At 34.6% G+C, this 13860-nt stretch overlaps 1 protein-coding gene across 1 annotated transcript; it reads left to right on the top strand.

Annotated features, from left to right (window-relative positions):
• Positions 1-2608: 2608 nt before the first annotated feature.
• Positions 2609-12431, top strand: LOC131154594 (sodium/hydrogen exchanger 2). Its single transcript, XM_058107501.1, has 15 exons — positions 2609-3173; positions 3557-3891; positions 4986-5104; positions 6129-6226; positions 8395-8454; positions 8543-8589; positions 8677-8871; positions 9026-9072; positions 9962-10028; positions 10147-10247; positions 10370-10471; positions 10665-10803; positions 10923-10985; positions 11113-11196; positions 11812-12431. Exons 2-15 carry the CDS (start codon positions 3718-3720, stop codon positions 12136-12138), a joined length of 1623 nt encoding a protein of 540 aa, XP_057963484.1. The 5' UTR covers positions 2609-3173; positions 3557-3717; the 3' UTR covers positions 12139-12431.
• Positions 12432-13860: the final 1429 nt, after the last annotated feature.

Below are 13860 nucleotides of genomic sequence, written 5' to 3' on the forward strand. Positions count from 1 at the left end.
TTTTGAAAAATAGTAGTCAATCTTTAAATTAACTGTATTGGCGTGGTATTTGTCTTTGGTTTGTTATGAAGGCATAGGTTCAAAATTTGTGAAGGATCATTCTAAGGCGGTAGGTCCTTGCAAGGTACCATAGAAGGAGATATGTCTGTAACCTTTCTTGCAAGAGGCCTTAAATTCGACTGCACACGAAAATCAAATCTTAGTTTATTCAGAGGATATTATGAGAGACCGGTCATGTCATCTTCCGATTTCACTACTTTCTGAAAGATCCAAAAGAGGTCATCTACATTGGGGTTTCGAATTAGTAAAAACAAAAAAATTATTATGCCTAGGACAGTTCTCTTTCGACTATAAATTGATAACCCCTGAAACAACATTACAGATATAGTAAACTTGTGTGGAAGCCAGTTGGACCACTAAAATACAAATTTGATTTCGTTAGCATTTGGATCACAAATGTCTGAAAACTATTTCCATCCTCTTGTTTTCATGTATGACATGAGAATTTTTTGGGTCATACCCACTTTAAATTAGGGTTTAAACTTTTGTTTTCCTGACCACAAGAAGATGATGGTTCTCCATTTTAATACCATTGTGGGGAAGAAGACAGAGAGCTCGAGCAACAAGTGTCCGGTGGGCTTTGTCTCAACATCAAGTGACATCAATTTCATGAGACTCTTCCAAGCTCTGCCTTTGTCCATGAAGATTTGTGGCAGTGGGAGGCGTATCTTTCTTGCTGCATGGTTCTAATGGTTCTCTCCCCTCATCAATTTGTGGAAAAGGACATTTGGTGAGAGATAAGGGACAATTATCAAAAATAAATAAATTTATATTAATACTTATTGTTGATGCTAAAATCGAAGTCTCAATCTTCGCATTTATAGATAGTTTGATCGTTGTCGGCAACTAGAGAAAAATGAAGACTCGAAAACCCTTAAGGGCCTCGAGGAGCCTACTCCAACGCCCAAGTCAAAAAATGCAATGCATTTTAAATTTAGGCCGGCTTAATTTATTTTAATCAAGTGATTAGATTGATTGGAGTTATTTTTTGAATGTTTGGAATTGAAAGACCCAAACAAGGGTTTTTATTAATTTAATTAAATGAATATAATTATTTTTGAGGACATGAATTTCAAATCGTGAATTTGAATATGCGTATGTTAATGAGAAGTCAAGTGATTAGACTGATTGGAGTTATTTTTTGAATGTTTGGAATTGAACGGCACAAACAAGGGTTTTTATTAATTTAATTAAATGAATATAATTATTTTTTAGGACATGAATTTCAAATCTTGAATTTGAATATGCGTATGTTAATGAGAAGTTCACACACATTCAAATTCAAAATTCAAACTACAAACTCCTAAACTTTAATTAAAGAAAATAATTTAATTTTTCTTTAGCAAATGAAATAGGCTACTGCATCTGAAGTTTACGAGTCAGCCATTGCATTAATAATAAAAAATAAAATGATTAATCTTTGTTAATATTCTAATATTGATATTATAAGATCTTATAGATAACTTGATTTTAGTTATGCGATTAAACTTCATATGGTTAGTGTTTTCACACATACCGTATTTGACAGTATGAATTTCAGACCTTGGATTTGGATTTAGGTGAATTTGGACTAATTTCAAAATATCAAATACAAGTTCAAATTCGAACATTCCCCAACATTTGGGTAATATTTTTGTTGTATTCTCACTTTCAACTGTTTATTATATCCCTAAAAAGGTAGTTATACAATTTTATACTTAATTCTTTTTTCTTTTCTTGGAAATTCAAATCCCGAATCCAAAAGGGATTGAGTTACGAAACATAAAATCAAAGTTTAAATTTGTTAATGTAATTCTAATTTTGATTTGTGCAGGAGTCTCGCAAATCACAAAAACTCTTAAAAGATGTATCGACTTTGCAAAGAATTAAATAAAAAAAAATTTTCATACCTCAAAATTGTACTAAATGTTCAAGAAAACTTGTATGATTTGTACAGTTAATTAAAATTAATCAAGTAGAAGCATTTATTATGAATTTGAAATTTAAATAATACGTGGCTCCTATCCAAATTTAATTACTACATTCTCTCGATCATATTCAATTTGATTCAATTACATGCATTATTCAAACATAAATTAAGGACAATTAAAATTTTTTCAAGATAGGGTTTTTTTATTTTGAAAAATTTTTGGATGACCAATGTTGGTTCAGCAAGGAATGAAATTGATTTTTATGATTAACAATAACTTGATTTTAATGATTTCATTATTTAAATTTGTTATAATAAAACAAATAATTTAATCCCAATTCAACTCTAAATTTGCTAAGAAAAATTAATAAACAATGATTATTCCTCCATGGTGATTACAAAACTAAATAATAATTTCTTTAAATGCTAGACTTACTTTAATCCCCTCATTTAATACCAAAATCATAACCAAACAATCCCTAAAATTTTAATATTTTTACAACAATACCCAAATAGTTCTACTTGCATTGAAGATCTGCCTTCATTATTAATAAGTATATATAAAATTTTATAAGAAATTCAAAAAAATCTAAAAAAAATTGTTGTATATTTCTTAATTAGAGGTAGAGGTCAAGAGTCAAAGACATCGGCCTCCACCTGTTCAAATACGGCGGAGTGCACCGGAAACGTCAAAACACAGGTTCTCCGGCGACCAGATTTGAATTTAGTCAACGCATCGGACGGCCGGATGGGGCCGTGCCAATGAATGTGGTTTTGTTTCCCTCGGGGCTTCTCTGATTGATTCCCCGCGGAACACGCCTCTCTCTCTCTCCCTCTCCCTCTCCCCCTCCTCCAAAATATCCATTTTCTCTCTCGAAGTATTTCCGTTTCTCTTTCTACCGTACGAAATTATTTTCTTCTCTGTTTTCTTCTTTCTGTATCCAGCGTGGTTTCATTTCATCTTTTACAGCCTCCAGCCCCTCCTCGCTTTCTCTCCGCCCGGCGCACCGAAATCTCGGTTGCTTTATATCTGGCAGCTCACAATTCGCTCGGGATTTGGGCTTCTGTCGGAATTACGGGGGAATTTCGACACAGAGAGTGGTTTCTGATTCTCTGTTCGATTTTCTCCGTTTAAATTTCGAGTTCTCTAGGCAGTTTCGTTGTTTGGGAAATGCGTTCATGCAGCTCACGTAGAAAGGCACTGGTGAGTGTTTCTTTAGGTTTCTGAAGCTTCTGAAACGCGGTGTGGGGCGATGTTATTCTCTGTTTGGTTGCTGAGAAAGTTGAGGGAAGTGAAGGGTGGACAAGAAGGCAAAAGAGAAATTTTTTTTTTTTTTAAAATTTTGCTATATATTGATTTATTTTTGAAAAATAAAGAGAGATCCTACCTCAATAAAGTTATCTCGAAATAACGGATTTTCTTACATTTTCTCGGCAACCAAACGGGCATGATTGCAAATTTTGATTCGTTGCTTACTTTACAAAATCATTTTGAGTTATTGAGATCGAGTTTAGGGGGAGCCAGACTAACATTTGCTTAGCTGATCTGAATTCTAATATGCGTGTTTCTTTTTTTCCTGAATGCAGAATTTATGCGGTTTCTGAGTTTTGGGGATTCTCGAGATGGACAGTTCGGAGACATAGATCTGTGCATTTTGCAGTTTAAAGTGAATATCCGTGTTTGGAATAGTTAATTAGTTAAATTATTGCGAATTTGTGTTCAACTGCTTGATAAAGAGGCCGTCGCAATGGCTCTGCAATTGAGTGCTGTCATGGGAAAATTGAACATGCTATCAACTTCAGATCACGCTTCCGTGGTGTCCATGAATCTATTCGTCGCGCTTTTGTGTGCTTGTATTGTGATTGGTCACCTTCTGGAAGAAAATCGGTGGATGAATGAGTCTATTACCGCTCTTGCTATTGTGAGTTATCATTCCTAGTTACCCTCCCTTGGTTGCCCTGAAATATGAGGACATGAAAGAAAATTATTTTTGGGTCATTTTAACTTCCGAAGCATGCAAAACTTGAGTTTATTCTACGAGGAAAAAAAATAAGTGAATGAAAAGAAATTGAATTTTTGAAGATGTGTTTTTTCTCACATCCTGCTTGGTTACTGAGAAAACATGCGCAGAAAAAACAAAGTAGACATTTTTGTATCTTTTGCATGATAAGTTTTGGATTTTCTAGAAAGGAAAGTTCACTTCACGTATATTCTGGCTTATATACTGGTTTTTGTGACTTTTCTATTGTGAGCTCTCACTTTTATCCTGTGTTGGGTTGCTTAAAAGGAGGACGATGATGTGAATAGAAAATAAAATTTTGAATCTTTTTTGTTTTGGGTTTTTTTTAATTTTTAAATAGAAAAGAAGAAACTGTATCAAAGAGGAGAAAATACAACAAAAGCATGAGAAATCCTTTTCAAAAGGGGGAAAAAAAAAAAGGAAATAAAAACAGCAAAAACATCAAAACAGTGCTGCAACCCAGTCACGCTGGAAATCAGAAGAAGATAAATATTTAAAACAACCAGCTGCGAAAGCCCACGGTGAAGCCAAATACTGAATCCTATCCTACATCAGAGCATGACATACTCTTCCTGAGAAAATACCTTGGCAACCAAATGCCCCTGGCAGCCAAATGCTCCACAAGACAGCAAAAAGTAAAAACCCTGCACTTCCACAAAGCTGAACCATCTTTACTCCTTCCAATGCTTTTAAACAAAGTATATGACAACTCCCCCACCAACTCCAGGCAAACCCAAATCTCTCCAAAAACTCCTAATATGTGTTCCAAACCCTCCAGGGAAAAGAACAATGAAGGAATAGGTGAGAGACAGATTCTGAACTTTCAAAACATAACGAGCATGCACCAGAGATAAAGCCTTAAAAGGCCTCCTGCTCTGCTTGTTAGTGTTATCTCTATTAAGTACAACTAACAAATAAAAGCTTTAATTTTAGAGGGAACTTTGGTGTTCCAGATAGTATTGGAAGATTGTATTGAAATTGTGTGTTGATTGCAGGGTCTGTGTACTGGGGTTGTGATTTTACTGACTAGTGGAGGAAAAAGCTCACATCTTTTTGTCTTCAGTGAAGATCTGTTCTTCATTTATCTTCTTCCACCAATCATTTTTAATGCTGGGTAAGTTGAGGATTCACATTGTATTCTTGCTGTTACTGAATGAAGAACTATATATATTATAAGATGATTTGACTGTGCCTATTTTAGATCATTAATTTTGATAGTTATCTTCTATTTTATGGCAGGTTGCTTGCATTGCTTTTCCTTTGTCATTGAAAGCTGTTTTGGTTTTCCTTGAATAGATTTAGGATGAAACTCTGGCTATATATATATATATAAATTGTCCTTTGGTGCTGTACTTTGTCTATTAATCTAAAAGCATGTGTGGACATGATAACATTCTTGGTTTGAGACCTGTAGTTAAGTTTTTCCAATTTATCTTGTTCGTTTCCATTCTGCACTTGTTGTAGGAGTAGACGAATCAGTAGAATAATGCGATAAGAAGGTGGTCTTGTGGATGGTTTGAAGTTGATATTTACGTAGATATATTGTTATAGACTTGTGGGTGAAAAGCATGATGAAATAGAATTTCGTTTGTGAAATTCATTGACTTTTGAAAATTAGGATCGACATGTGATCTACATGTTTGCAGGTGCATCTCTGCCTAAGCTTATGACTGAACCATTCTTTTCAATCGACCCTGCATCCTTGACTATGTATTCATATGACTAAATTATCATATGAAGGCAAATGATTGCTGGAAATGAACTTTGCCATTTTTTCTGTTTTTTTAAACAAGGAGAGGAAATGTCAATAGCAGCACATTGGCTCTGAAGTTGTATTTTGCAAAATCTTTAGTATTACTCAACATTTCTAAGCATTCGATAGATTTCCTGTGGCCTTGGACTTGAGCATAGTGAGATTTCAGAGTCATTCCTTTTTATCTTTTGAGCAGAGTACAATTTGTTCTTGCTTGGCAATTAATATTTTTCTCCCCTTCATAATTTTTGCTTAACATAAATCATATTCTTATCTGGTAATCTGATGTCAATTTTCTGATTATATACTTGGCCACCAGGAGTTCTAAATCTCTTCTTCTTCAAACTTTTTGATCTATGAATTGAATCACTGTTTCCTGTGCCAGGTTTCAGGTGAAAAAGAAGCAATTTTTCCGTAACTTCATGACTATCATGCTGTTTGGTGCTGTTGGTACATTAATATCTTGGAGCATCATATCATTAGGTATGTTTGACAACTTTGTTCAAGTTAGTTTGATCATTACAGTGCTTCTTGCGTATTATGAATGAGAAAATATAAGCTTCAAAATCTCAGATGTGTTTCTATTATGCCAAATTTGACAAATTGCAAACTCCCCAGTTGGACAATGCTTACATGAAAGTATGAAACTGCACTTCATTTACATTGTTTCGTACAAGATGCCATATCATGCATATGCTTTGATAAGCATGTATAACATGTACAATATTCATTCATAGGTCTGCACAAGGAATGGGAAATAATACCCCAAGATGTGCATGTTTTTGTACTTACCATAGGACATTCTTGGAGAGTTTGGATAAAATTCTTCGTAAAGTACAGTTGAAAGAAACTAATATCTGAGTTATTTGCACTTGATTTTTCATCTCCAATTTATTATGCTTGTTTTCAGAAATATTTTAAATGCTGGACAAATAATTCTCCTGTGCTGTTTTGTGTCTGGTGGTTCAGCCAACTAGGTGGCACAATGTGTAGATTTATGGTGGTACAATAAATGAAATTGTTATGAAACTCAAAAGGATGTTAATTGTTCAAAGAATTGCAGTATCATACAAAATCTATTGTTTAAGGGGAAACATTTTTAATGTATAACTGAAACTTTAATTACACAGACATTGCATTTGTTCTATAATTTTTCAGTTGCATTTTGTGTTCCTTTGCTTTTCATATCTCTATCTAATGGTAGTAAAATACTGCAAACAATGATTAGATGTAGAATGTTCTTAAAATGTGATGCCCTATTGATTGGCAAGTCTTCTCAATAGGTATGTTGATTTGGTAAATTTCCTAAATTAATTTACCATTTATACCTGAATGTGCAAAGGAAAACTGCATACGAGTCTCTGATTTCAAGCCATTTATGAAGGGGGAACAAAATTTAACTGAAGGAAGAATGCCAAAGAAACTGAAATCTTAAAAACCTCAACAATTTATAACTGTCTTCGAGACATTGACAGAAGAAAAAAATGAAAAAAAAAAACAAGGGAAAAAAAAATTAACGATTGCATGCTTTTGAATATTTGTACACACATTGTTCAATGTGAAGGAGAATCACAATGAACATGCGAGAATACTATAGCTGTAAGGTAAAACTACAATTGATTTGGATAATTGGGTACTGAAGGGTCCCAGACACCACTGTTATGAAACAAAAAATAAAAAATAAAAAAATTAATCACTTCAAAATGTTTGCTCTTATTTTGATTAGTTTCATTGAAATATGTTGAATTTCAAATTTTTCTTGAATTCAAAAATATCCTTAAGAACTATTAGTCAACAAACAGCAACTTTCCAGTGATGCTAGACTATAGAAAAGTCAGCTGATCATTACATGGTCCTACCATGCAGGTCTTTTAGGATGGGCTCACTAGCTGTTTGGTTTGGGGTGAGCTGTATGTACCAGATTTGCATGCTTAGAAAGGCCTGGGTACTTGAGGCTGCTAACTTTCACCTTTGTATGATACTGTTATCCCATTAGAATGATAAAATTTTTTTGATGAAATCTTTTGTTGTAGTTGTTGAGGGATATTTGATAATGCTAAACCCATTTCAATGCTAATTAATATGACCACATATTTATTTGATGGTAACAAATGTGAGTATGTTTCCCTGATCTGGATGGTTAGATCTTTATCTGTAAAGGCACTGATATATTATTCAATTACTTAAATCAGTAGCTGGAGATGTAATTATAACAACATTCGCTTACCTGCATTGGAGCTTGGGTTTTAAGCAGTGGATTTGGAATTGTGTGAATTAGGATAAAATGTAAGACAAGTTTGTATTGACTTTCATCAAATTCCATACAAATTGAAATCCAAGAAACAACTGTGTATTTTTATTTTTTTATTTAGAACTAAAGGTAATGTGTGCATATTAGAGTTTTGCTTTATTTATATTTACTGCTTAGAAATACTGGATTGTGTTCTAAAGTAATTATTTTTTTATTTTTTTTATTTTTTTTTAAATTTCTTCTATGTATTGTATCATTCAAATGATTTGATGTTTGTTTGTCAATCAATGCAAAATTTATGTTATATCAAATGTCTGTTGTTATTAATAATCACCATTATTGGGTTTTAGCAAAATTCTATTATATGGTTGTGATTATATCTCATTGATTGTTGGTTCAGGTGTCACACAATTCTTTAAAAAATTGGATATTGGTTCCCTGGATATAGGGGATTATCTAGGTATTACTTCAATCAGCCTCTTTTGTTTCATCACTATTTTCTTTTTCCTAGCTCGGCCCTTACTGTCCTCTTCTTTTTTGTTTTTCAGCAATTGGTGCAATATTTGCTGCGACAGATTCTGTTTGCACATTGCAGGTATGAGCCTTCTCAAATTACAGCAATATTTTGAAGAGTAAAAATGCCCATCATACAAAACTGAACTTATTCCCACTGATGATGCAGGTGCTTAATCAGGATGAGACACCTTTACTCTACAGTCTGGTATTCGGGGAAGGTGTTGTAAATGATGCTACATCAGTGGTGCTTTTCAATGCAATTCAGAGCTTTGACCTTACCCATATCGATCCCAGAATTGCTTTGCAGTTTACTGGCAACTTCTTCTATTTATTTTTCACAAGCACTATGCTTGGAGTGTTAGTAAGTCTCTCTCTCTCTCTCTCTCTCTCTCACACACACACACACACACACACACACACACACACATTTGTTTGTGTGCCTGTGCATGTATGTGGATAATCTGTATGACTTTCTGTGGTTTGATATTTCCTCTTTTGTTCCTTTTTCTCTGCAGGCTGGGCTGCTTAGTGCTTACATTATCAAAAAGCTGTATTTTGGCAGGTATAATATAATCTGAAGGAAGTTGCATATAATGCAATTATTTGTGTTGTTCCCTATTTCCATGTCGTTTATTTTATGTTTGGGCAGAAGTTCAATCTTAACTATCGATTTTTTTTCTACATAAGATGAGATATCCATTCCATTGAAAACTTACGTGTATAATCCCTACTTATAGATCCTGGCACATATGTAAATGGGGTTATACAAGGTTATAGTTGTCTGATCTCTGTCTGATTAGAAGAATGAAGGAATGGATACCACTCAGATTTCTGAACAGGAGACGAAGATGAATCAAATGTGAATAAAGAGAGAAGTCCTATGTGACATATAAATGCCAAAGAGAGGCCATTTATTCCATGAAAAGTCTTACTTTATTCCTAAAGCGTCTCTATGGCAGTATTGTGAAGCTTTATTTTGCGAAAATTAACAGAAGAAGAGTATTAAGTTCCTTCCTCACTGTTCATGTTTTCGTCATACTATCACTGACTTCCGTAACAAGAGTCGTTCTGTGTTTGTCATAGAGTTGGAATGAGGACCAGTAATTAGAGTTATGAAAGGATTTGTAGATGAGAGCAGGTGATGTTCTACAAGGATTAATGCCTATGTGCTGGAAATTAGGGTGTCTCACACCGTGGTCCCTAGCATCTGATTTATACAATGCTTTATGTTATATACCATTGGAACAGCATAATGGACTATGACTGAAGGCTCACTCTTCACTCTGATTCTGAATTCCTTGTATTCGAGCAAATGAATTTCCTTCATTTTAAATCCCTAAAAACCTATTTTATTAAAACAAGTATTCAAAATTATTGTAGGAAAATATATAATTTTGCTGAAAATATGACTGAAGATGAACTATATTAACTGAAATTCTGAAAAATTCCAGGCACTCCACAGATCGTGAGGTTGCCCTTATGATGCTTATGGCTTACCTTTCTTATATTCTTGCCGAAGTAAGATTTCTTTTAACTTCCTTCATTTTCTTTTGACTTCAAATGCTGTTGTTATATCTATTGATTTATGTGTTGTTCGTTTGATTAAGACCCTTGGTAACTTTGATCTGACCTGCAGATGTTTTATTTGAGTGGCATTCTCACAGTATTTTTCTGTGGCATTGTAATGTCCCATTACACCTGGCACAATGTGACTGAGAGCTCAAGAGTGACTACCAAGTACGATTTTTTCCTAGAAAATATGAAGCCCCTAGAACCTATTTGCACATATATATTGTTTTCATTACAGATACATTATTGAAAAGAATCACATACTTTATTCTCTTTGTGAAATGTTGCAGGCATGCTTTTGCAACGCTGTCATTTGTTTGTGAGATTTTTATTTTCCTTTATGTTGGTATGGACGCCCTTGACATTGAGAAGTGGCGATTTGTCAGCGATAGGTATGTCCCTTAACCCACAGATAAGAATCTGGTCCCACTTGACCATTTGTTTGCATGGTCATTGATATGTTGGGATATTTTCCCCATTTAAAATTAGTCTTGGAACTTCTTATTCACAAATTGCACGATACTGTTGTCTTGTGAAGTAACCATTTATTGTTTTTTGATGTGATGCTTGATTCTGCTTCTGTAGCCCGGGAACATCAGTTGCAGTGAGTTCTATACTGCTCTGTCTGGTTCTAATTGGGAGGGCAGCCTTTGTTTTCCCTCTCTCCTTTTTGTCCAACTTAGCTAAGAAATCTCCAAATGACAAAATCAGCTTCAGGCAGCAAGTAAGTTTTCTTTTTGGGTTGGTTTTGTTGTTTTTTACTGCGTGTACGTTTGTGTTTGGGGGGTTGGTAATCATTAGTTTTACCCATAACCACTGTATGAAATTCTTCTTTTTATGTAGATTATAATTTGGTGGGCTGGTCTCATGAGAGGTGCCGTATCTATGGCTCTAGCTTACAATCAGGTAATGACTCAACTTTTTATATGAAGCCCAGAATATGTATGCTCTAAAAATGCTATAGAGAGATCTCAGAACAATGCGAATATTTTCCAATCAAAGTTTGCTTATATATATACATATAATTATGCAGTTTACAAGGTCAGGGCATACTCAGTTGCGAGGGAATGCGATTATGATTACCAGCACCATAACTGTTGTCCTTTTCAGCACAACGGTAAGATACTGTATGCATATGCTTTCTGATACTGCTTAGAAAACACATTGCCAGAATCTCCTAAACAAATTCATAACTTTGTGGACTCAATACCTTGCACATGAGTGGCTGTTTGAGCACCAACCTAATTCAGAGTGTTGGAAATGGTGATCTGAAAGAAGAAACCATGGTTAATTAACCTGATTTAGCCATTTAATTTAATGACATGCTTTCTCAATTTTCAAGTAAAAGATTTGATTAGAAAAAATTGTAAGTGCTACTTGGGGTTCTGTTATTGTCCATCAGAAATTTGTGTCATTCAATGCAAAGCTGGATCCATGAGCACAGCTTAAGAGCTTTTTTGGGAAAATGATCTATTTCTTCTGATTGAAATGCATAAATTGTCCAGTTTAAGTGTGCTCTTGGATAGTTCTGCAAATTGGATTTAATAGTTTATATATATGAGCACAGCTTAAGAGCTTTTTGGGAAAATAAGTTTTCTTCAAATTGAAACACATAAATTGTCCATTTTTAGTGTCCTTTCTGATGGTTCTGCAAATTAGATTTAATAGTTAATACTACATACCATGAAGATCCAGGAATGGCAACTGACTTACCACCATTTTGTCTGCCTAGGTATTTGGTTTGATGACTAAGCCTCTTATAAGGTTTTTGCTGCCTGCATCAAAACACACGGCGAGCGTGCTCTCAGATCCATCCACTCCAAAGTCATTCACCATTCCACTTCTAGGAGGTGGGCAGAATTCCGATGCAGATTTCGGTGGCCATGAAATTCGCCGACCAACCAGCCTACGGATGCTCCTGGCCACCCCAACTCACACCGTACATTACTACTGGCGCAAGTTTGATGATGCCTTCATGCGTCCGGTGTTTGGCGGGCGTGGTTTTGTTCCATTTGTTCCTGGCTCACCAACAGAGCGAAGTAATGGCCAATGGGAATGAGGAGATGAATATGTACAAAGTACAATTATGTCAATTTCATCTTGAAGAGCAATGAAGAACAATGCATTGCATTTGGTATTACTCTTCCGTGAGCAGTAATTTCCGTGAGATTTTGGTTTGGTGGCACAGACTTATATAACATTCTGTTGTTGTATCTGTGATTGTATAAAATGGAGTTTGCCTGTGCATGTCCTTTGCACCCAGTGGTTGATTCTTCACAATTTTTCTATAACTGTTTGTAAGATTTTAGAATTTAAGCTATTGAAAATTGTAATGTTAGCATTTGGTTATAATACTTGTGGCTCAAATGCTCCCTGTGGAAGCCCTCCATTTTGTTTTACTTGGTGAAACTGAAGCTGGCAGCGTATGTATGTTGGATGGAAGATGATGTTTGATGACTAGGCTGTCCAGTCCAGTCATGCCTGCTAAAGATAAAATTGGGTTGGTTATGGTAATTTGGCTCCCTTTTATTTGAATTGAAAATTTTGGGTTAAATATCCACAATGCGGCGCATTTGGGAATATGAGTGTAGGTTGGGCTAGGCATGTACCAAGTGACCATATCCCCCAAATCATTAATCGAACAAAAGTCTTAGTTCATGTGAATAAAAATCAAACTGTTCCAAACAGTTAATTGAAATTAAGTAAACTAGTTTTTAGATAGATCAATCTATCAGTTTGAAATGTTGGATCTAATTTAAAATTGAAAAACATTACCAATTAATAATTTTTCTTCCACAATAATCAACATATAAATTTAAATAACTCATCACTAAAATTGATTTTAGGGCAATGCAATTGCTTTTTAAATTTAAATTACATAATATTATATATATTTTTAATAGTTATAATATACTGGTTTTCAGTTAACAATGGTTATTGAATGCACCAAATCAATAAACAAAAATATTAAAAATTCTGACTGAAAAACAAACTGAAAATGTTTAATTGAATTTTTGGTTCGGTTTGTGGTTTTCCTTGGCCACTCCTTATTGTAAGGCTTGGATTTGAAAACATGTGGGATTTAAATAAGAAAAAACACTCTTACCATGCTTAATTAGTACACAACTGCATTCGTGAAAAAAGAAAATGAAGTCACCAAGTCCATAATTTAGAGCACTTTAGTAAATATTAGTTCCTTCATCGATGCGTTTTGATTGGCAGAGGCCAGAAGGTTCGTTAAGATAAGATCGAGGCAGATCATCACCTGCCTTGAAAGGTTGGTGATTCTGGATATTATGGCAAGGTCATTTTGAATATTGTGGCAAGAACAAGAGCGACTGGTGACTATTGTTTCAATTCCCATAGAATGTGCCATTTTGCTGCTACAAATTTTGATTTAAATGAAACGAAATTGTGCTTCAAAACAGAAACACAAGGTGACAGAAGACTCTGCTTTTGAAAGAACCTTTATGCTCAAGTGAAAATACATTGTATGGAAAGGGAAGGAGGATTGCTTGGGTGTCCAATGGTAACCTTGGGCAAGAGCATTCATCCTTTAAATAGGATTAGATTGAATACATAATACTCATGCACTAACCAAACTAGAAAACCCAATTCTGTAGAAAAGTGGCAATCACAGAAAATAACAATTAGAAATGCCAATGACCTAACCTTCCAAGAAAACATTATGTCCCCATATCACCCGTAATGCCCCCCTTGCTCACACGACCAGCCCCACCCCACAAATCCCAAACAGAAAACATGTCTACACTGCTGGCCA

The sequence above is a fragment of the Malania oleifera genome, chromosome 4 (genome assembly GCF_029873635.1).
Source record: "Malania oleifera isolate guangnan ecotype guangnan chromosome 4, ASM2987363v1, whole genome shotgun sequence".
Lineage (NCBI taxonomy): Eukaryota > Viridiplantae > Streptophyta > Magnoliopsida > Santalales > Ximeniaceae > Malania > Malania oleifera.